The sequence below is a fragment of the Eurypyga helias genome, unplaced genomic scaffold, assembly GCF_000690775.1.
Source record: "Eurypyga helias isolate BGI_N326 unplaced genomic scaffold, ASM69077v1 scaffold22162, whole genome shotgun sequence".
NCBI lineage: Eukaryota > Metazoa > Chordata > Aves > Eurypygiformes > Eurypygidae > Eurypyga > Eurypyga helias.
Genome location: NW_010235626.1, coordinates 1,927 through 24,585, shown reverse-complemented (window position 1 = coordinate 24,585; position 22,659 = coordinate 1,927). Strand labels below are relative to the sequence as shown.

General features: G+C 50.7%; 1 protein-coding gene across 1 annotated transcript in view; it reads left to right on the top strand.

Moving 5' to 3' along the window:
• LOC104506026 (galactosylgalactosylxylosylprotein 3-beta-glucuronosyltransferase 1) overlaps positions 1–22,285 on the top strand; it is a gene marked incomplete at its 3' end in the record, with an annotated part of 23,924 nt that extends 1,639 nt beyond the window's left edge. Inside the window, exons 2-4 of the mRNA XM_010146827.1 lie at positions 18,492–18,627; positions 18,766–18,912; positions 21,777–22,285. Coding sequence (XP_010145129.1) covers positions 18,801–18,912; positions 21,777–22,285 — 621 coding nt within the window. The remainder of the gene's footprint in view (positions 1–18,491; positions 18,628–18,765; positions 18,913–21,776) is intronic.
• Between the last annotated feature and the right edge of the window lie 374 nt (positions 22,286–22,659).

The window sequence follows — 22,659 nt, the reverse complement described above, 5'->3', positions numbered from 1 at the left end:
GTAGGGAAATGGAGGCACTCGGGAAAAGAGGGTAAAATATGTTCTTTCTCTATGTAGCACCCAGCTCTGTTATCTGTGTCAGCTTCAAAGCAATGAGGAAGATACAGAAGATGTTCTGGTGAAGGAATTGAATAATTAGACGGTGAAAAAGAAGGATATTTCTCCCAGAAGAGTTAATTCTCTGGTAGGGTGTTTGGAAATGGCCAAAGTCAGCAGGACAGTGGATGCTACTGGAATGGGAAGGTAGCTGACCAATAATTTCATTTTCCTGGTTGAATACGTATGGGTGTATGAAAGACAGAGGAAGAAAAATTAAATTGGTGACACTGGTTCTAAGTACTTTCCCATCTCATGCGGCAGAGGTATAAATCCATCCCTGCATCCCCCCACAAGCATTCCTAGCGAAACGCTGTCAGCTTCTCCAGCGGAGCACTGTGAACTTGGAATCGTTAGCGACGCAGTAACAGCTTTAATGAGAGCTGGCTCCCTCCGAGCTGGGCTGACCTATGGAAGACCTGACCCAAGTCTCATGTCATTTTGATTCTCTAGGACAGTGAAGTGAGACGGTGTCCATAAAGGTTTCCCTCCACGTGTCAGCAAGGAGAGGGGGAGAGCTTTCCCACTTGTTATTTGGCATCCCGAAGTTCCCTGATCCATCGAGGTGGGCTCAGCGATTCTCTTCTCCTGTGGCTTTGTCCTCATCAGGGCAGTGTCTCGCAGAGCTCCAGCCAATTACAGCGATGCCTGGATTTGCTCTTCCCTCCCTTGGCCTGCAGCATCCTGCATCTTTCTGTTGTTTGCCCTGCACTTGTGCCCCCTCTGAGGCCAGAGGGGCCGTGAGTGCCTCCAGCGCCCTGCACTTGTGCCCCCTCTGAGGCAAGTGCCTCCAGCATGCAGGGCCTTGGTCGGGTTCAGCATGCTCACACATGCTGCATCTTTCTGGCAAACAATTGCCGTAGCTGACCAAGAAACCTTCCAGTAAGTGTGAGCACACGCTCTCCCCTTGTGCGAAGCTGGCTGCTCAGTGTCAAAATAATGCTTTCAGAAAGGAAAACGGTGTGTCTGCCCTTTTAATCTTTTGCAGCACCCTTGTGTTGCGACAGCAGAAGCCTTGGGAAATGAAAAGAACTGTCTTTTAAGGGACACCAGGGCAAACGTTGCAATTCATTTTTTAGTGTTTCTTGGAGACCTGCCTTTTGCACTGCTTTTGCTCTCTCTTGCCCTTGTTCTATTTCTATTAGCTCAAAACAAAAAAAAGAGAAAGTTGCACAAAGGCAGTTTTTTCTTTTTCAGACAAAACCCAGTGGGCAGATTTGAATCCACAAGAAGGCAGGATACCATCCTTTCTTGCATCACTGTGCATTTTGTCATTCAGGGATGAGCAGTGCCAGAGGCTGTTGCTTTTCATATGGGCTTATCAGCAAGATCTCTGACTTCTGGGGACACAGCAGGCCTTGGTCAGCATCTTTCTCTGTGGGTGATGCTCTCAGGGCCTGTCTTGCCCTGCACTTTTTCTGCAGCTCTCCGCTGCATGCAGTACCCTTGAAAAGTTCGCTGGGCTGTAGGTCTCAGTCTTGTCACGGGGGTATGACTGGAGGTGCATTTGGTGTAGCTTCAACCCATAGGAAGGCACAGAATCTCCTGGAAGCAATGTCATGGGAAGGGCCCTCTGCACAGTCTTTTTCATGGGTCCTTGTTGTGCACGAGGTCTGAATAGTGAGGATAGAGTCTCCCTTTTTCCCCTGCGAGTCCCAGCTGTTTGTGTTTGGGTTGGCAAGTTGACATCAGGGCTGGATTCACCTTCAGAAGCTAATAAGGGCTTTGCTGAGTGGAGATCACAGGGTGTGGCCCATAATTAATCTTCATATCCTGATCTAGACGCATGGACCACCCCCAAGTGCTCTAAGTAATAGAGTGTATTAGTCACTATTGAATATATCCACCTACATTTTTTAATGGGAACCCCACGCCTCCAGGGAACTGAGGCAGTGAGAGGCTGAGGAAATAACAGAGAACAATTCACTGTGCCAGGGAGCAGATCCCAGTCTTTTGCAGTGCTAATGGCTTTGTCTCACAAGTTTAGCCAGTTTAGTCCTCCTGCTCTTCACCCTCCCCATCTGTGGATGTGTTAATTGTAAAAAGCGGCCCTTTCCAAGGCCGGTTGTTCAGAGGCTGATCAATCGACTTCTGTGCAATGTAGGTACCTTCTAGGTACCTGTACCTGGAGCACACCTGCACAGGCAGCTCTGCACACCTATGGGTTTCATCCTGGCCTGTGTGTAGAAATGTGTGTTCTTGCCCTTGCACAGCAGCGTGCCGATGCACACACACTCTGTGTTGCTGTCTGGGAAATGCCCAATCCTGCCCAAGTACCACAGAGCCTTTAAGCAGTTTGCCAGCTGCAGTGGTACCTCGGAAATCCCTCCAGCTATCCTATTCGTATGAGCCATAGGGAATGCAATGCGATATGCCTGGCAGTGACAGCAAAATAAATAGGAAATGCTGAAGATCCCCATACTGCCTGGATCTAAGCTATTTTCCTAAAGACAGGACAAGGACTGAGCTTATGTACAAGACTTCCTGCACCTCTTGTGCTGTTCTTTATAGCAGGCGATGTATTAGCTCTCTAATGTTGTGTTCATGCGTTGGTCGCTGCTGGCCCGGCTCCAGCCTGCACACTGCCCTGGAATGCTATTTACTGTTAGTTCCTGAGACGTGGTTTGATGCTCCCGAGTCCTTGGTGCTGTGAACATCTGGTCTCTGCACCGAAGCATAGCATGTAAGTAAACAGGGTGGACAGAGAAAATACTGCAGCTTGGTTTTGATGGCAGGGTAGCCACGTGCTGACAAGGGAAAGGTGATTGCCCTGTGATCATGTAGGGGGGCCCCTGGCACAGATACGGGAACTCAGAGATGAAATTCTGCTGGTTAGAATGGAGCAGTCTTCAGAAAGGCAGTAAAAACCCCATCTCTGAAACCTCTGAGGAGAGGATTTACATCCTCTGTTCAGCTCCGCACTCTTGCAAAGACAGATATGCATGCACTGCAGAGCCCACAGAAAAGAGGTGTCTGCTGGTACCCGAGTTCATTCCACAGTGGCTGCTGGAGACTGCTTCTCCTCTCTGAAATAACAGCGTGGAAAGTAGAGTTCGAACTCTCCCCTTCCCTTCCTGCCTGTGCACTCCAGACCTAGGTTGTGAGAAAAATATGCTCTTCTGCGCAGTCTGCCATCTGGGAACCCTGTGAAAGCCCAGTGGGTAGGGAACTGAAGGCTGTGGCTCAGAGAACGGAGCCAGACGTCCACCGCTGCAGCTGCAGCAGAAGAGATCCCCTGGTCGGCTGCAAGGTCTCCCTCCTCCAGCCTCATCAGCGCTGCGCATCACGTCGTGTGGGTGGCAGAGCCCCAGTTTCTGCGGTGTCACAGCTCGCCGTGGTTATGGGGGCCAGAACTTGGGGAGAATGAGACACGCTTCACTTTCTGACTCAAGAAAGGGGTATGGATGTTATTCCTAAATGCCATAGCACAGTTTCTTCCTCAGATTGTGCACCTGAAAGACACCAGAAGGCTAATCCAGAAGAAATACCTTGACTCTGCCTCATCTTCCATTTAGCTGGAAAGGGACCAGGAGCAAAAGGATGGATGCTGAGGCTCTGCTCTGGATTTCATGAATGGGTGAATGTAGAGATGCAAGTGGGGATTTTGAGGGGATTTGGAAGCCTGCTCCAGGATTTGTCTGGCACGCAGAGCATTTATAATACTTCCAGCATTATCATAACATAATGCCAGCGTGATTTGGGGCCCACTCCAGCTCTCAGCGAATAAAAAGCATAACTTCTATCACCATCAGGAGGAGAGGGATCCCACTTTTGCTGAGTTGTAGTTCTGAATAGCCCATACCCTTCTCTCATCCTGGTGGCACAAAGCGAGGGCTAAGAGGCTTTTGTGTGCTGCTGTAAACGAGTGGGTCTGGTTGCTGGGTGTGTTGAGTGCTGAGCGAGCTCATGAGTAACGCCGCCTCGGAGCAGCGCACCGTGGTCCCTTGCAGGGAGACGTGGTGTGACAGTGGAGTGGGTGCCTGGGTTACCTCCCCCTGGGCTCATCTATAAATACCACCTCGGTGCTGAAGCGTTCTGGCTGAACTCCTTAGATTTCATCTTTTGGTTTTCCATCTGTTTAGCAGCTTCTGAAGCTAAAGGAGATGTGTACCAACACGTTTCTCTAAACTCAGGTGGCCCTGAGAGTTATACTTAACTGGAGGCTGCTTGGGCAAGTCCTTGGAGGAGTCCAGCTTCTCAGGGAATGAGCAAAACCCAGGAAGCACTGGAGAGTGACACTGTTCTGGTCACACGAGACCAGACTAGATGATCTCTATGATTATTCCATCTGAATCCCATAGACTGTGGCTTCGAAAGTCAACCTGGAGGTGTGCTGAGACACCGATGGCCCTGCAGTGCTTCTGGCTAGTGCATCCAAGTGAGCTTTTTCCAGCTCTCTTCCACAAAAATGTAGTGCCACTCTTGTACTGATGTAGGAATCCTGTCCTGTGGTAGGAATTAGTACTGTGAGAAGCACTGTCCCCAGGCCTTGAGCCCATCCCCACAGAGGAGAAGCCCATCAGCGTGCTGTACCATTTTGGGGCACTCCATTGCAGGATTTGGGGCCTTCTTTGCACTGATGTGCTCTGCTCATTTTTATAACGGCTTTGGATGCTCTCAGTGCATGAAGAAATGCATGTTTCCTACTGCCTCCTCCTCTCTGTGCCTGCCCAGCCAGCCTTGCCTGTCATCAGCAAAGGAGTAGCTCTTCTGGAAGGATTCTTTATGTGTAGATGAGGGGCAATGCTGAAAGAAAAGATTCATACTGTTTCATTTGGCGTTGGAGCCATCCATCGTCCAACCCAGGGCAGCTATTGCACTGTCCTGAGCAGTCCAGCACTGCCACGTTCAGTCAGTCTTGATGGAAGGGAAGCGTAACTGCTCTTCTGTGTGAGCCCTGCTGTAGCTAGGTTCCTCCCTGCGATGCGAGTAGCTCTGCAGGGGCCTGTGACAACATGCTAGGGAAGTCAGTGTCCTCCTCTGGGTACCACGGCGCTTCCCGTGCCCTCCTTGCCCTGCCATCCCTCCATCCCTGTGGGTAACCGCAAGCCCAAGGGAAAGGTTGGAGTTTGTGGAGTGTAGGGGAGGTGAGCGATACTGTGCCGGAGCCATTAACGAGGTACATTAACCAGATGATGAGGGAGCGGCCTGACAGGGTTGTTAACTCCTGTCCCTCACTGTAACAAAGCTGTAAAACCCTCCGGAGGGACCAAAGCATGCGCAGCACGGCACTCTTCTCGGTTGAGTCCAGGCTGAGAAAAGAGCAGCTTTGCAGGAGGAATTGCGTTAGAGACGGGGTGCGGTACCTAGAACCTATTTTGGCTCATGAATAAGTTGATATTTCTTCTGAATAATAGATGCACATGATGGTTGCTGAGAGGCAGATCTGTGAGTGGGCTGGGTCTCTGAAGGAGGGAGTGAGACATACGGAGTAAGCTGCAGTCCTGTTCCGAACTGGGAGCTTGCTGGATGCTGGAAGCCTGGCAGGACTGTGCAGGGAAGACGTCTGGATGGTAAACCTGCATGCCTGAGGCAGAGAGGGTGCCTGCTTGGTCTTCCCCTGTTTCCTGTGGTTAGTATATACCTCTGCCCAGCTCAGGCTCTGGGGCTGAGGAACACAAATATTTGTCGTGATACCATTTATCTGCCTCGATCAGGGGCTTGGTGTGCATGTGTGAGTGGGAGGAGAAGGGTGCTGTGATTAAATCCTAGCACAGTTTACAGTGGGGGTCAGCAACCCGTGCCGTGTGCCTGTCAGGGCAAGCAGGCAGGTTTGGGACAGCACACAGCCGGGCTGGATCCTGGGAGCTGTGGCTTTTTTTGGGAGGTAATGGCTGTGCTCAGATGAGTAGGATGCTTTAAGATGCTGCCTCACGCAGTGGTACTGAGAGGCAGCCTCTTCCTTGAGAGACAGCTTTCACCTGACTTTCTAGTGGCACGTTTTGCTTCTAATTTGGGAGAGAGAAGTATAATCTGGCACCAGCCTGCCACCCTTGAAAGGCTGCCAGGCAGTTTATGGCACGCTCTGCTTGCATGCTCCCTCCAGCCTTGGTGAGACAGAGGAATATCCTATCCTCCCCACCCTCAGCTCTCTCCCTAGCTGCAGGGATGCAGTGCCCAGGAGAGACAGACTTTGGCCGTGCCATGTGGGGTTGTATGGACATTCGAAGGTTTATTCAGCTGGGCTGTGATTCACTTGGAGGGATGGCAGCTGGTTATGGAGATCAGAGCTACCAAAGTCACTGCTAAGGAATTGTTTTTCCAGCGTCTGTCTTAGTGGCACATCCACAGGGTGTGACTAACATATCCATTTTCAGAGCGTGCAGCTCCTGGAATAACCTTCTGCTAGGGTTTGGGAGCGTTACTTCTGTTTGTCAGTTAGGTGAGCATCATTTCTGGCGTGATTTTTACCAGGAAAAAAAAATTGCAAGTGCTAAAATTGGGAGCATTGAAAAGACTGGATGGAATCTGAGTGGTAAGGAGGGGGCCAGGACAGCTCTACCTGTGTGAGAGGTGGTTGGTGTGCACGCGAGGTGTCCGTACAGTGTCAGGGTCTCTGGGCAGTGGGAAGGATGCTGATACGTGTGCGCTACTTTGGCCTGAGCACGGAGATTCAGGCGTGGCAGGAGGTTGCTAAAAGAGGCTGTGAAGCAATGTGATGGGGTTCAGCTCATTCCTGGGGGGCTCAGTTTGAAGTCACATCTACCTTCGAGTTAGTTACTCTAAGTTATTGGTTACTTTAGCTCTGAAATTCTCCAAATGCAAGCAAACAGTGTTCAGCCAAGAGTGTTGGGAAGGGGCCCTGGCAGGCATAACTGCAGGTAACATTACCCTGAGATGAATCCCTTGGCAGCAAGGTGGAGCTGTCTGGATCCTGGAGGTGTAGAGACTATCTCTGCCTTGAGCCTGGCAGACTAGCCTCAGGAAGACGCAAAAATGGCAATAAAAGGTGCCTTTCTATAAATAAAGCCCAAAGGACGATAGGAGGGGAAGCTGCCAATTTCTGCCCTTTGTGGAGGAGTAACTGTCCATGGCATTGTGAGGATACTGGGATTATCGTCACCGTGAGCATGTTAAGAGGTGCTGGGGTTGGGAGAACATTGCTCGCTGTAAACCGATTGCTGCTGAATACTTGGTGGGTTTTACACTAGCAGGACACATGAGGAAGGGGTGCTGTGACCTGGGGGGCCAGGGGACCTAAGCTGTCTCCCTGCCACTACCTTGTCCCCTGCCTTTGGGGATTCTGACAGCTGTGGAGCCCATGGACTTGTTACAACCCTCTAAAGCTGTCACCCCACACGTTCACCTCTTTCCTTCCTCAAATTATCTTTTAATAACGCTGCCAACATTATTTCTTAGCGCTGTCTCATGTGCTCTGTGCTCTGCCTGGCAATCCTTTTTTGTCTCACCCAGGCTACTCGTACCACACTGCTCTAATGGGAAGAGACTCCGGCTGCCGAGGTTAACAACTTATCTGACAGCCTGAGTCATTCTTTTTACAGAGCAAATTGTGAACTATGAAGTGATCCAGGGCTGAGACCCCATTCTGGGGGGGTGAAAGGGGTGTGGAGCAGGTGAGCATGTACACTCAGGTTGGGATCAGCAAAGCCTCAGGCCTTCCAACTGCAAAAAGGCTTTAGGGCCACGTGAGCACTGAGCCCTCCTGAGTCCAGGCAGCACTGATGTCTCCCTCTCTGTCTCAGCTATAGTTACTGTTCTGGCTCAATATCAACTCAGTCGAAGAGTTTAGTAACTCTTGTTTTTAAAGATTAGTCATCTGTAGGAATGGCATTTGAAAGACTGACAGTTCCCGTCAAATGACAAGGGCTGCCTCTTGTGCTTGAAGATATTTTTTTACTTAAAAGAAGGTAAAATCAACCTGACTCCTAGGAAATGCGGTCCTGGCCACTTGAGGAAGGTGTCAGGCTGCCAGCTCATGGGTTGGACAGGCCTGAAGGAGTGCGATGGGTCTGTGCTGTAGCTCTGATACCCTCCTAACCCCGTTCCCTCCTTGGGCAAGAGATGGCCTGCCTCTCTGTCCCTGCCATGCAAGGTTGGTGACAGTCGTCATAATAACGACGTAATTTGCCTGGTTGATTTGAGATGCACCGTAATTACTGCATGATTACAATATTCTTAGAGCAGCCATTACAAAACCCTCCAGTTTGTCAGAGCTCCCCAAGGGCTTATCTTGCTCCTCACCTTGCAAGTTAAACCTTGCAAGGAGTCTTGTCAGTCTGTCTGTCCATCAGCCATGTCTGCATCTCTCCTTGTGTCAGATTACTTGTGCTTCCAGCCACTTGCACATTAGAGTTCCCCGCGACACAGGGAATATTTCCCTATGCCCCAGCTAGTTTGGTGGCAGGATGGTGCTTGGCAACACTCTTGCAGATGATGAAGATGCTCTTGGAAATGGCAGGGGCCAGTGAGTGGTGCGGGGCAGAAGAGAGAGGCAGTCGTAGGTGCCTGTCTACCTGTAATGGGAGCTTGTTCAGTGCTTTGTTGAGTCAGGTTGTGAAACTGTTGTAATTCTGTCTTTCATTTGGCTTCTCTGTTTCTCATTCATATGGAGAAGATCTGGGCTGGGTTTGGCCCTTGGGTAGTTCTAAAATTAGGAGAAATGACCTTCCCCAGGCACACACCAGGCCATCAGATTGGTATGAGCTGCACTTTGCCAGCACCTCAGGCATCAGCACTTGTGCCATCTCTGTATTTAGCCTGTGAGCTACTTGATCCTTGTGATTCCTGTCCAAAAGTAGGCAGCTATTTTCATCTCACCTCCAGAGCAAGCTGAGGTGCAGGTGAGCCAAAATAACTAAGCCACGGGGGAAGCCAGAGTCTGAACCAGGCTTGGATTGGAAGCTGGACAAATGGGTAGATTTAGCCCATGCCTTTCCCATTAAGAGACAATCTAGGAGCCAAATCCCACTTCTGTGGGCAATGCTGGAATAGCTCTGGGTTTACTGGATTGGCATAGGGGGTTTTTATGCTAGTAGAAGAAAAGAAACAGTTTCCTTCCAAATACCTCTGAAATGGAAGACAGGCCATGTTACTCTGACATATCAAAGGTTCCCAGGCAGGCAGAAGCCTCCGTGATCGCTGTGGAGAAAGGAGGTGAGGGAAGAAGAACGAGCGCATCACGGGAAGTGTGCTTCCTCTCAGCAGGCACAGCAGGGTTAGGAGACCCTGCCAAATTTTGGCAGGGACCAGAAATCTAAGGGAGATAATTTTAAAATGACCTTCCTGTTTTTCAGAGAGAAGGTTGTGTAGGTTTGTGGCTGTAGTAATGGACTGCAGAACTGCAAGCGGCGATTGATTGTGTTGCAAGCTGCTGAATTATAGTTGGGTGTTTGCTTTATCATCCCAGATTCACCCCCCCGCTGTCCCTTTCCACACTGTAGCATGAAAGAATCGATGGTAATCCCGCAGTCCCATCAGTGACTTTTGCAGAGGTCACAGGCTGTCGGACTCTCTCTGCCCTGTTTGATCACCCAGCACTGAGCAGGGCTTAGGAGTTGAGCCTCACCTCTTTAAAGAAGCCATCTAACGGGGATGGGAGCTGAGGAGCTTCTCTGTGGGTTGATGTAACGCTTTAGGCTATGATTTTGTGACTGGCTGCAAACCAGGGAGCTGAGAGCTCCAAGTTCCATGCTGCGTCTTTGCTAGATCTGTCTTGCAGGGCCATAGGAGAGAAAACCTGCGAGAGAGACGCTGTGATGCTGGAGGGTTTGTTGGTTGGGCAGCAGCTAACAAGGACTCCTGAGCAGGCTGCTTGACCCAGGTGCAGCGGCCAACCTTGGGAACCCTGGCCCTGCCACAGGTTTGTCTGCAGTGAAAAGGTAGTTTGCAACAAGGCAGAAATTTATATGGGAGTTTACAGCCCAGAAGCTCTACAGCTCCAATTACTTGCTCTTAGCACCTCTGAAATACAAAGCAACTCGTCCCAGGCTTCCGCAGCCGCCTGGTGAGCAGCACGTGTTGGACATGGAGTTGTGAGAAGGAGTGCGGAGGAGATGCCACGTGTGAATTTACAGCGTCCTCGGAGCGCTCCGCCTCCCCTAAAAGCAGGAGCAGCACAGTTGTGCTCCCACAGCAATGGATGCTCATCGCTGCCTGCCCAGAGCACCTCTCAGCCTGGCCACGTGCACGCTACCAAGCAGCTCTGACAACAGCTCCTGCAAAGCGGGTTTTACTTCAGTGGCATCTGCAGGGACTTGTGCTTACAACGGCTGGTCTTTTCAAAACTCTTAGAGAATTTGGATACTTGCGTATTTTTTTTACCCAACCTTCAAAAAAAACACCTTTAAGATACTTGATGTTTGCTGTTGAAAAAAATAAAAACTATGCTTTTGAAAGCTAAATCCCTTTTTAAGGTGTTTAGGGTGCACAGTGGCTTGCTGCAGTGGGAGAAGGCTAGCTTGCTCCCTAGGTCTGAAGTCTTTTTCCCCTTTTTATGCCTTAGAATCAGGTTATTAATAACTCTTTTTAAATAGAGCAGGATTTATTTTTTTCAGAAGTGAAAAAGGGGAAGAGCTGAGTAATTAGAAGGAAGTGCTGATGGCTGTGAAGCCAGGTCTTGGGTACCGAGCTGCCTTCCAGCTGATGATGAAAGGTGTGTGCCACGTCCTGTGGGCCCTGACCCACAGCGGAGAGGGGTGGCGGGCTGTGCTGCGCTCCCCTGGCCTCGTCTCCCTGGCGACTCAAGAGGCAGCAGTGTGGGAGGTGAGCAGCCTCATCTCCAGCTCTGGGATTGGGAACATATTGCAGAGCCAGCTGGGAGGTAAAATTAGGGCTTGTGGCTTGCAGGGCAGGGCTCTTCACGTTTGATGGTCATAGTTGCGAACTTTCCCAGGTGCCGCTGTGATGGGAGGCAGCCCCCAGTGCAGCCCACAATCCGGGGTTCTCAGACGCCCCCACGGACTCCACACCCTGAATTTAGACAGTGTATGAACGCCACTAATAACAAAAGCTGGGAAGAGAATCTTCCTACAGCATTAGTGAGTGTTGCAGTCTTTCTTCTGACAGCTGTGTCTGTTCTTTCCTCAGCTGGCTGTGTTATTTGTGTTTAACTTGTTAGTCTTCCTTGGGTGGAGGGAGAAAGGCAAGTCCACCGGGAGCCTGGCGTTAGCTTGACACGGTTGGCTCAGTGATTCAGCCTGGCAGATCCTGACACAGCAGCCTTCGCTGCCTGCTGCTTGGAAAGGTGAGGCTTGGCCATTGTGGCCTCCCGCCTCTCTTGCATGAGGAATCACGCCGAATCTCGTGTCTTCAAACCCTCTGGACAAAGCATATGCAAAGCCTGTTACGGAGCTGTGGAATTTAGTCCAGTCATGTTGAAATTGGGTCATCTTTTGTTAGTGGCACTTTTTAAAATCTGTGGAAGTCGGCGGTACACAAAATATTCAGTGCAATGCCGACCACAGAGGTGGAAATAGAGAGTGTGGAAGTACGTCTGTCTCTGGCAATGCTGACCTTGTCTTCGATGAGCAAAGGGGATAACTCAAGGTGACGCTGTGTCACCAGTTTGAGAAGAGCTGATGGAGAAGCCCTGAAATGAGCTAATTGTTGGAGCACTCTTTTCCCAGCACTCCTTCAGCGTTCACCCACAAGCAACCTGAACAACTTCTCCTGGGTGTCATCAGCGTTTCCCCTAAGAAAACAACTCCCCGTTGTCTTTCTATTTTGGAAGTGGGGCTGTATGTTAAGCAGCTTTTCATCTCGATGGAGATGCTTTTTAAAAACCATGTGTGAAGTGTAGCCGTTTATCAAGAAGTATTGGGTGCTGTAAATACTTTCTCATCCAAAACCTGAGTCAACCCACAGCTTTTCCTGGCTTGAGAGAGAGTCTGGGCCAAGCATTGTCGATCCTGGCCAATAGACCAGTGCATCCTCTGAAAGCGGTGAGGGCAGCGTAGGCAGGATTTCCTGCATGGCCAGGCCAAGACTGGTGGACTCTCCCTCTCCCAGGGATCCACACAGCCTTGCCACTTGCTGTTGCCAAGTGCACACGCATTTTTTGCTTCTGCCTTGTTTATCTATCACAAGAAGGTGCAAAGTCCAGGTTCAACCCTCTTCCAAAGCACTGTAATAAAGGGATACCAGCCCCTTCCGAGACATTCCCGTTTGTGTCCTTGGAGCAACAAGGAACAGAAGTGCAGAGACTGCAGCTAAGGATCTTTGAGAAATCCTGGACAGCACTTGGGCGCTGTGGCACTGATTGCAGTGCAAGAACCTGCCCAAGAAAGCAAACACAGTTAGGACAATGCATTCAATCTTTTAAGGATGTAACAGAAGATCTGCCTTGCTGTTGGAAGCAGTAAATTCTCAGGACACGGCAGTGTAGTCAGCATAAGAGCAATACCATCCTATCTCCTGTCCTGGTCCTAGCTCTGGCCACCTTGATGGCATCAGCATGAGGGGGGAAGATTCATCTGGAGAACAGAAAGTTCCTGATGCTTGTTAAAATTTGGCTGAAGCTCTGAAACTCAAGAGTTTATGTTTTCCAAACTGGTGGGTGGTTCATTCTAATTCTGGATATGCAGTTTATTCACATACACAACTAATCCTTTTTCGAATCCTGTTAAGTTCTTGTTCTTCTTAGTATCCTGTGGCAATAAGTTACAGAAGCTAATTGTGCTTGTGTTGAGCTCCCTTGATCCACTTTGCTCATGCTTGCTTTAAATTTTAAGTGTTGTTCTGAGAAGCTTGGTTAATTTTGTTTTTTTCTGTGAGATAAGCTGTGTTCTTGATCCCGTTTGTTGCAACAGGGCTCAAGGGCTCAGGACTGGAGGGGGAGAGTAGGCCAGGTTTTGCTTCAACTGTTGCGATCTCTGTGCCTCAGTTTCTCTACCAGCTTGGAAAACACAAGGAGTGGCCCCTGTGTGTGTATGTTTGAAAGAAAAAAACTACGTTGTTTCTCTAATTTTGGCCACAGGAATTACTTTAATTCTTTAGAAGAAGGAAACAAATGCTGGGTAAAGAGATGATGCCAACCATCACCTTCCATCGCAGAAGATGAACTGGCTCAGCAGTTTTGATTCCTGTGGATGAATCCGGTTCTCCTCTAGCTGGCAGATTGGTAACGGTGCTCTGAAACTATTCTGAATCACTGTCACTCCCTTTCCTGACGTGCAATTCCAGCCTCCTGTTGTACGAATTGGCTCTAGCTCAAGGGTGGTGCATTGCCCGTTGCAGCATCGTGCAGCCTTCTGGGAGGGCCGGACCGCAGAGCCTCCATCCTTCGCTCGCGTGAGTTGGGAGAATCCGAGGTTGAAGTTAGCACCTCTGATTAAATCCTCGAAGAACAAGCAATTCTGCGTGCTCATTACTCAGTTCTGGCTATGTTCTGCTTAATAACTAAACAGTAATTAGCTGCACAGTTTTGCTACTATACTTATAATAGCCCCCATTAAAGTTATGGGGTTTTTAGGCAGTAATGGCTTACGGAGTAATTAACGAGCACGAGGCTTTTATTGCCACCTTTATTTTTAGCCTGTGCTTTACAATCCTTCTCTGCCAAACACCAAAACCTGAGCGAGAGGCTCGTCATGCCCTGTGCTGCCGTCCGGAGCGGGGCTGTGGCTGGAGTCCCCGGAGCCCTTGTCCCGGGTGCCTGCTGGGCTGCGACCAAAACCTGAGCGAGAGGCTCGTCGTGCCCTGTGCTGCCTTCCAGAGTGGGGCTGTGGCTGGAGCCCCCGGAGCCCTGGTCCCGGGTGCCTGCTGGGCTGCAGGGGAGAGCCGCGATGGTCCCTGCCTCAGTTTCCTCAGCTGAACAACGGATGGGACAGCCTTTCTCTGCGAGGTGACTGGGATGTAAATTCAGAAGGGTTGTTGGGTTGCAGGGGTTGTCGATTTTTCAGCAGGGATCAGAACCAGTTGCTGTTGCAAAGGTGAAAGAAACCTGTGTTTGCCTTTAGGGGATACTTTGCCCAGGGGGAGAAGCTGTTAGTTAGTGAGAATACACTTTGTATCCTACAGTAGGAGTGTTTATTTTCTTTGTAAAGCTTTTGTTGTAGGATTTGGCTGTGTGTGTTTGTTATTTCCTGGCTGTTCTGTAATACAAGTAAGCCCTTGGTATGTTTGTTTGGGTTTTTGTGTGTGTGTTTTCCTTATGCCTAGACAATATTTTTACTCCAGTGACATGAATATATATACAAATTGAACTCAAGCAATTCTTTAGTTTAACGCATTCTAAATCACTTCTGTTGAGTGTGGGAAAACCAGGGAGTAATGACGCTGGGGCTGATCAGCCCCAAAGGAAGAAAGAACGTAAAACTGACTATAAACCAGATTGCAGATCAAATCAGTGTTTCCTCCGGTAAGTGTCAGAGCTGACGCCAATTAACTTGATTTAAAAAAAAAGGACCTTCAGCGTTTAATAATCCGGCACGTTACTAACACAGGGCTCCAGGATTTATTAAAGCTCTTTTATTAGATGCGTGCCCTTTTAATATTGTCATGCCTTGACACCATTGCCCTCTGCCGGAAGCTGGGAAAGCTCTTTCGCCATGTGGCATCGCCCTTCGGCTTGCAGATTGTCAAAATATATTTCTGCCAAGGAAAGCCTTTCCAAACTGTGCAAAACACCTTTGTTTTAGAGGTATTTTAACCCCAGTATAGCTTACGTTTGAGCTGGGGATTTGTGTCTTTTTGCCTGATTTTTCAAAACTGAAAAAGGATGGTATATAGTGGAAAATAGAGTTTCTAGTATTTCATATTTGAATTTGTTTCTCCTCCTTTTCCCTGAGGAGGAGGAGACAGCAGGAGCCTAAAATTGAGAATCTGAACAAAGCCGGGTTTTGTTTGGAACGTTTTCAATGGGAAGGGTGTGATGGGGCAGGGCTAGAGCGAATGCCTTAAAGAAGAGGGTAATTTTCCTCAGCCTGGTTTTTGGCTAGCCTCACTTGTGCCATGAGCAGCAACAAAAAGCATCGTTTGGTTAGGTAGCAAGGGGGTTTTCGGACACAGGGCAGGCTCTCTGTCTGGGGCTGTGAAGCTGTGACTTCTCTCCCCAGCAGTGTAAAATCGCAGGCGACCGTGTATTTCCTAGGTGATGATGTTCACAGGAGAAAACAGATTTCACCATTTGCAGCTTTAACATGTGACGGTGAGGGGGGAGCGTGGCTTTGTTACACCGAGAACTGCCGGCACCGAGGCCCTCAACGGCGTTAGCGTGTTGGGAGGGAACACGCTTGAAATACTTCATCTGGATCCAGATTTCACAGGGCTCACAGCAGCCCCAAGGGAATTCTTTCCATGTCCTTCAGTCAGGCTGCTCAGGGTCGTCAATAGAATCAAATCGCTTCGGAAATGAACAGCGAGCGAACGCCTTTGCTGCAGAGCGGAGCACGTGGCACACCGTGGGTGTCGGCCGAAGCTTAGGTCAGCAGTGGGGGGTCTGCGGCTCCACGTTCTCTCCCCACCAACCATCGCCCTCTGCGATTCAGATCCCTGCTGGGGTTGTGTCCCTTGGGGTGCTGTCTGTAGGGAAGGGAACGTTCGTGACAGCCGCTGCGTGTGGGGTATGCGATGCACATCTGCAACCCACAGTTGCCGGTGGGGCAGAGGGAGCTGAGCATTCGGCCAGTCCCAGGAGGGCAGGGAGAGAAAACGTTCCCATGGAGCCATCCCTGAGAGCTCTCTGGTGCCATCCCACCAAGCCGACAGCTCTCTGCTGGGGCACAAGTGGGCTGTGTTGGCCCTTGGCAGCTGGAGCACCAAAGTGACAGATGATTGACCGGGGAGCTGCTAAATGCTCTGTAGCAAATTAAAAGGAATCGATCCTGAAGAGACCGATGCACAGATCGTTGGAGCCGGCTCATTTTCCCCTGCGTTGAAGGGTTGGAAATCAGAGTAGCACGCCAGCCCAGAGGTGCCCGTTCTCCATCATACGAAGCCCAGGGTCGGGCTGTCCTATGGGAGGATGCTGACAATTTGGGTCTGCATTAGCAGAGAGCAAGGAAAAGGCATCTTAAAGGTAAGAGCACTGTCTTCGGAGGAAGCTGCCCTTGACAAACGGGGCATTCGATGCATGCCAGCCCACTGTGGCAGCCTGCCAGATGCTGTGGATTGACTCTGAGTGGCTCCTTTCGTGTGCCATTTCCTCCCACCTCCTCTCCAGTGGCAGAATCCTTCCCTTGGTGCCTTTGCAGCGAAGGCATTTTACCAGGCAGGGTGTTCAGTCTTTTCAGAGCTGCCCCTTACCGCTCTGCCCTACAGCGATGCTCAAGGGATATGTTCTGGATTTATTAGAGGATTCAGAGGATGCCAGCGCTCCGTGCCCTCTGTTCAGGCACTGACAGCAACTGCAGGGACAGCAGGGATGAGGCCAGATGCTCTTTCCTGAGGGCACTGTGTGCTTTGGCAGTGCTAGGCCAGTGGGATTTCTCTGGCTTTGAGAGCTGGACAGGAATGCAGCAGAAGGCTGAGGATTGCTGGAACAATCCCTCCTCTTCCTCCCCAGTTTATTTTGTCTGGATGAGGCTGCTTTCTCCAGAAAAAAATTAGAAATCTACGTTGCTGGGAGATGCTGCCTTGAAAGTCTGCAGGGTGTCCAGCGGCATATCCTTGGGCTGTGAAAAGCTTTTTCCTGCTGGTTTCCCATGCTTGGCTGCAAGAAACCCTATTTTTCATAGAACCTGCTTTGTTTGGTGGGTGGTTTAGGGGTTTGTTGTTTCCTCTGGAGACGCTTCCAGAAGATTAGTTCCCTCATCATCCTCACTAGCTGCAGCTTGCCCAGATCCATCACAACCTCCTTCCATAGCGCTGGGTCCTTGCATTTCCTAACTCCAGTTCGCTGGCACATCTGCTGTTTGCATCCTCTGACCGGGGTCTCCCGAGTGAGGCTTTGCCTGTGTCCGTGGAGCTGGAGGAGGGTGGGTGCACATGAGGAGGATGGGTCCCCACCTCTGTAGATGCTGGCACTGGGATCTGGCACAGATTTGGTATGGGAGGTGGGAGGTCTGGTGAGAGACCTCTGGGTGGGGAACTGCCTGTTTGCTGGAGTTGGCTGGAAATTTTTTAAAGGGTTGGGTTTTTGTATGAGTGCGAAAAATACGGATTCGCTGAAACTTATGTTGAGGGACATTTACATGTTTGTATAAGGACGAGGGCCAGCCTGGGTCTGGTTTTCCCTGGTAAATTAACACCTCCCCGACTGAAGTGCTGATTTGGAAGAACCAGGTTCTGTCCAGAAACTTGAATATCGCTTGCTTGCACTTTAAAGGGACAACCCATCTGTTCTTGGAGCCATTTCACTTCCAGTCTTCCACTGGGCGCAGTGCCAGAGGCTGACTGTACAGCCCAGTGGTCAAGGCATGGCCAAGGGAAATTCAGATCAATCCAAGTTGAGCTAATCAGGGACTTGAACCTGGATCTCTCCATGACTGCCCCACACAACTGAGAAAAAGTGAGCTCCAAGGGTCTCAGGAAAGACATTTGCAAAGTAGCATCATATCTACAGCCCTGTCTTGAGGAGCTCCCCCCGATCTGATATCTTCCAGGGCAGTGCAGTCAGTGACTGACCAGCCAGCGGCTCTGCAGTGGGAAATCGGTGCTTTTCCCCAGAGCAGGCTGCTCCCTGCCTTCAACTGCAGTATTCCCTGGGCTCTCCCGTGTCTGCAATGCAGCCCTTTTAGCATCGGGCTAATGCTCTTTCCCACATGGGAACAGTGACACTAAACTGCTACCCGTGTTTGCAAACTGGCCACCCTGCGTGTCCCTGCTAAGTGATGTACTTTGCTTGCCAAGATAGTCGGATAAAATACAGTCTGCTTAAATCTTGTATGCGCTCGTATTGAATCAAACTAAGCCATTGTGGCAGTTTAATATACTCCAGCCGCAACACCTCCGAGATGGAAGAAATGAACCTGAACGGGCCGTTGGAAGCCTGAGTTAAAACTGGCTGCGTCAGAGATGCCAGCGGGACGGTCTGAGCTGAGGGGATTGCGGCGATGGGCAAAACGCAGGGTCACTGCCTTCCCTGGAGCTGTATTCCCAAGAGCGCGGGCGCAGTCGCGCTGCATGGCAGAGGGAGAGGGTCCGGTGGGTCAGAGCATCTGCTGATGTGTCAGGCAGGTGCTGTGGTCATTGTGGTCTCTGCTTCCTCCCAGGGGCTGGGGCCTTGCGCGTGGTGGCGTGAGGCTTGGCTGGCTGGTGGATGAAGGTCCTTTTCCGCCGGGGGATGGCTCAGGCACTGCCCCACCGAGCAGCTTTTGCTTGGCTGAAGCAGGGACTGGATGCAAAGGAAAGCAAGGCTCTGGCACCCAGGAGGGGTGGGACATGTTTCTGCTGGTCACTGCCTCAGTTTGATTTGCTCTTCTCGAGGAGGATTTGTGAACCCTATGGAGCAGCTCCCTAGTACTTCTCTGCCTACTCACCTTTGCTCTGTGTTGCAGGTTTCCTTCCAAACGAGCCTCTGAGGATCCTGCTGGCAGTTCCAGCAGTGTCTTGTAGAAGTGCCCTCCTGCTCCTGGTCCCAGCAGCCGAGGCCCCTCCAAACCTGCTTCTGCAATGGGTGGGTTGTAAGCACTGGTAAGACCTACTAGTCGTGTCGCCTTCGCTGCTCTCTCCCTCTCTCGCGTTCTCTCTCTCTGTCCTTGTTCCTTCTTGCCCATTTATTTCTGTTCTCCATGTGCTCTGCTGTTCTGTCTCTGGGGTTTTCACTGTCAGGTAATGAGGAGCTGTGGGTCCAGTCAGTCTTGGAGATGCCGAAGAGACGAGACATCCTGGCTATCGTGCTGATAGTTCTGCCCTGGACACTACTAATCACCGTCTGGCACCAGAGCACCATTGCTCCACTGCTTGCAGTGCACAAGGGTGAGAGAAATCAAACTAGCCCATGCCGAGTCCGTGCATCCCTCCCTCGTCCTCATCTCCTCCCTCATTTCATTTCTCCCCGGCAGCCATGCTCATCTCAGCTCCCAGTCCATGCTCATGCAGAAGCCTCCCCACTTCTGCCCAGTGCTCGCAGGGGTTCTGCAGAGACATCACACCGCAAGCCGTGTGATAGGCTTACTGCACTCAGAGCTCTTCGTGGCCTAAATCCAGAGTCAGAGTACTGAAGGAAGATGCTTTTCTTTGTTCCCTGATGATCCATGTGAGAGGAGTCCCTTCCTGCTGGCCTTTGCAGCATCCTGCACGCAAGCTAGTCCAGCAGGAAAGCTGCAGAAAAGAGAGTAGAGGAAACAAAGCTGCTGCCTCAGACAGCTGCTCTGGGAAGCACGAGGCAAAGAGCATTTTGAAGTGTCCTCAGGAAAGCAGCAAACTGGTGCTTTTGCACTTGAAGGAGAAGGCAAGAGGCAGCATCTCACCTGATAGTTTGGTGGAATTACAGTGCTGTGAGAGAGTCAGCTTCCACAGTGTCCCACAAAGCATTAAGTAGAGCTCTGGCCTAAATCCGATGCATGCAGGAAGTTCTGGGGAATCCTCTCTGGCTGGAAGGGTCCTAGTTCTATCCTGTTCTTGGCACAGCAGCAATGTCCAAGGGGCTGTGAGAGCTCTGGGGGGCTGGAAGAAGCCGAGCTGCCTGCTGCCGTCTTCATTCTTGGTGTTGCCCTTCTGCTGAGCACCAGGACAGGTGGGTCAGCTCGGGGTGGCTTGTCCACGGGGAGTGTGGCCAGCTCGTTTTCCCTCTCTGGTCCTTTTCTCTCGGAGATTCTCTCCTCTTCATTTTAATGTTCGCACCCGTCCTTCACAGATGCTTAGCCTTTTGCTGCACGGTCTGAATGTGCAGTTTGGATTGTCAGAAGTTCAGAGTCTGTCCCAAGCAGACCTTTCTCCCTGGAGGACTGACAGCCACCCATGAGGCTTTGGCCACTTCTTAAGGGAATAATGACTGTGATCCCCTCTGGAAGGGGGACAGTGTTTCAGAGGATGAGGGAACTACTGGACTTTAAAACAAGACTTGAAAGACTACTAGGAATAGGCTGTCTGTATACCAGTTTGATCCAATGCCCTCAAAACTAGGAGCTATTTTTGGTGAGTGGCCATGGACACTGAAGTCACAGCACAGAGACTCAGACTCAGCCCTGAGCTTACCGATGACCTTGGTAAGATATGTCCTCAATCCCTGCTTCTCTGAGCATCCACAGAAAACGAGTGGTGATAGGGACCAACCTGAAAGCCCTTGGGAGAATGCGTTTTGCTCCTGTATTTTGTTCCTGCCTTTCTGATAGCCTTTGGTAGCAGGTGCTGAGAGATGTGTACCTACACACTAGTGAACGCCGAACCTTACACGTGCCAGGATTTACAGCTGAGGCTTGACCTGCCGGGGTTTGCAAACTGTCTCAAGCACCGGCCTGGCTAATTACATTTGTGTCTGTGTCCAATGCGTTTTGCAAATTTATTTTTGAATTGATTCCAGGGTTCTCTGCTTCCAGAGAGCTCTGCTATGTGATGCTGATGTTCTTTGCCTTGTGTAGGGCCTGATACCAACATGTGCAGGACACCTTGTCCATGTCCTCCCCACGGATACCCACCCTCCCTCCGTCAGTGCCGTGGAGTATGAGGCCTTCATTCGGTTCAGGGCTGGTATCAGAGTCTGTGCTGCTGGAAGAGTAACATGCTATGGAAAAAACATTGGTAGTACCCTGCTGGGTCACATCTAATGCCTGTCTGCTCCTGTTCTTACTCATCTCAAGTTCCTGGCGGTACCCAGTTTTGCAAAATCTGTGACTCAAAGTATTATGTGTCGACCAGAGAGCAGCTGGCTTCTATCCTCAATGGAGGTGTGCCTTCATCTCTGCCACTTCCTGACTGTAGACTGTGGTATTCCTCCTGGTCTACTCTCAGACCGAGTATGGAAGTCGTGCCCTGGAAAAGTGGCAGGTGCACAAACAATTTCTTTTCTTTGAGCTGATTGTGAACAAGTCTCACTTGCAAGGATTTTATATGTTTGGATCGGTGTATCCTACATATACGCTCTTCATTGCTCACATCAGCAGTACTGAATGGGCTGTTACATTCATGGGTAGGGCCTTTCTGAGGAGAGGTTAGTCAGAGGCAGGGGAAAGTCTCTGCAGGAAAAAGCCTACAACTACAGGCTTTAATTTCTACTCGCCTTTCCTGGATTTGAAATCCATGTTTCCCCGCTTCCCCGTGCCCCCTCCCAGGCCTGTCAGGAGAGCAGTGGGGTACTGCAGTATCCTGGCGATATCAGACAATGCTGCCGGGGGATCTTCACTGACACAGTATTTTCCACCAGTTAGTTCCCTACCTCCCTGTCCAGGTGCTCCAGTGCCTGAGTGCAGAGCCACGAGTCCTGTCCCACTGAGTGTGGTGCCCAGAGCACTGGAGATCTTCAGGAATGACGGATCGTCAGTCCATATTGTTATTTACTTTATCTAGCTCTAATTGCTGTACAAGCCTGTATCTTTGGGGTGCCTTTTGAAGCTGCTTCTTCTGAGGACTCAGCTGCAGCACTGTCTGGGGCTCTCGGGCCTTGTTTGGTGCTGGTTTTCTGACAGCAGGAACTCTTTTCTCATCTGTCTTTGTCCCTGATTCCTTTATTTATTTGTGTACGTATTTATTAAAGTCTCCATCCGAGCTTGTTTCCTTTCCTCTGAAACCACGAGGGTGACCTGCTATTAGCAAGCAGCCTGCTGGCTCAGTCGGGGGCGGGTGGGGGGTGTTAGACGACTGAGTCCATGCGGCTTTTTCTTCTCTCTCATGCCCTTGCTCAGATGATGGTGGTGACTCCCGGCGTGATCTCGCTGCAGGCTTGGACTCCAAGGAATACTGCTTGTCGGACCGGGACATTGTGGAGGTGGTGAGGACAGAATATGTTTATACCCGCCCACCCCCATGGTCAGACACCCTTCCCACCATCCACGTCATTACACCCACCTACAGCCGGCCCGTGCAGAAGGCAGAGCTGACGCGCCTGGCCAACACCCTCCTGCACGTGCCCAACCTGCACTGGATCCTGGTGGAGGACTCTCAGCGACGCACCCCTCTCATCACCCGGCTCCTGCGGGACACGGGGCTCAACTACACCCACCTCAACGTGGAGACGCCCCGCAACTACAAGCTGCGGGGAGACATGAGGGATCCCCGCATCCCCCGGGGGACCATGCAGAGGAACCTTGCCCTGAGGTGGCTGAGAGAGACCTTTAACAAGAATAACAGCCAGCCTGGGATTGTTTACTTTGCTGATGATGATAACACCTACAGCCTGGAGCTCTTTGAGGAGGTAAGACACTGCTGGGGGGCCCCCAAGTAGCTGAACACAGCAGATTAGCATGTGGGGTGTCAAAGATGCCGTGCACTGAGCTGAGGAGATGCTGTATACGTCCTCTCCTGAGCTCTGCATCAGCCTTGTCTGTATGGTGCTCCCACTGCAGCTGTCCTGAAGTTTTCTCTGCTTGCTGTGCTGCAAAGTGTGCGTTCCCCAGTGTCAGAGGCAACTGGGAACACCAGTTTATCCTGTGGCATGGGATCAGGAGGCAGATCTGCTGTAGAGGAAGCTCACAGAATCATAGAATCATAGAATGGTTAGGGTTGGAAGGGACCTTAAAGATCATCTAGTTCCAACACCCCTGCCATGGGCAGGGACACCTTCCACTA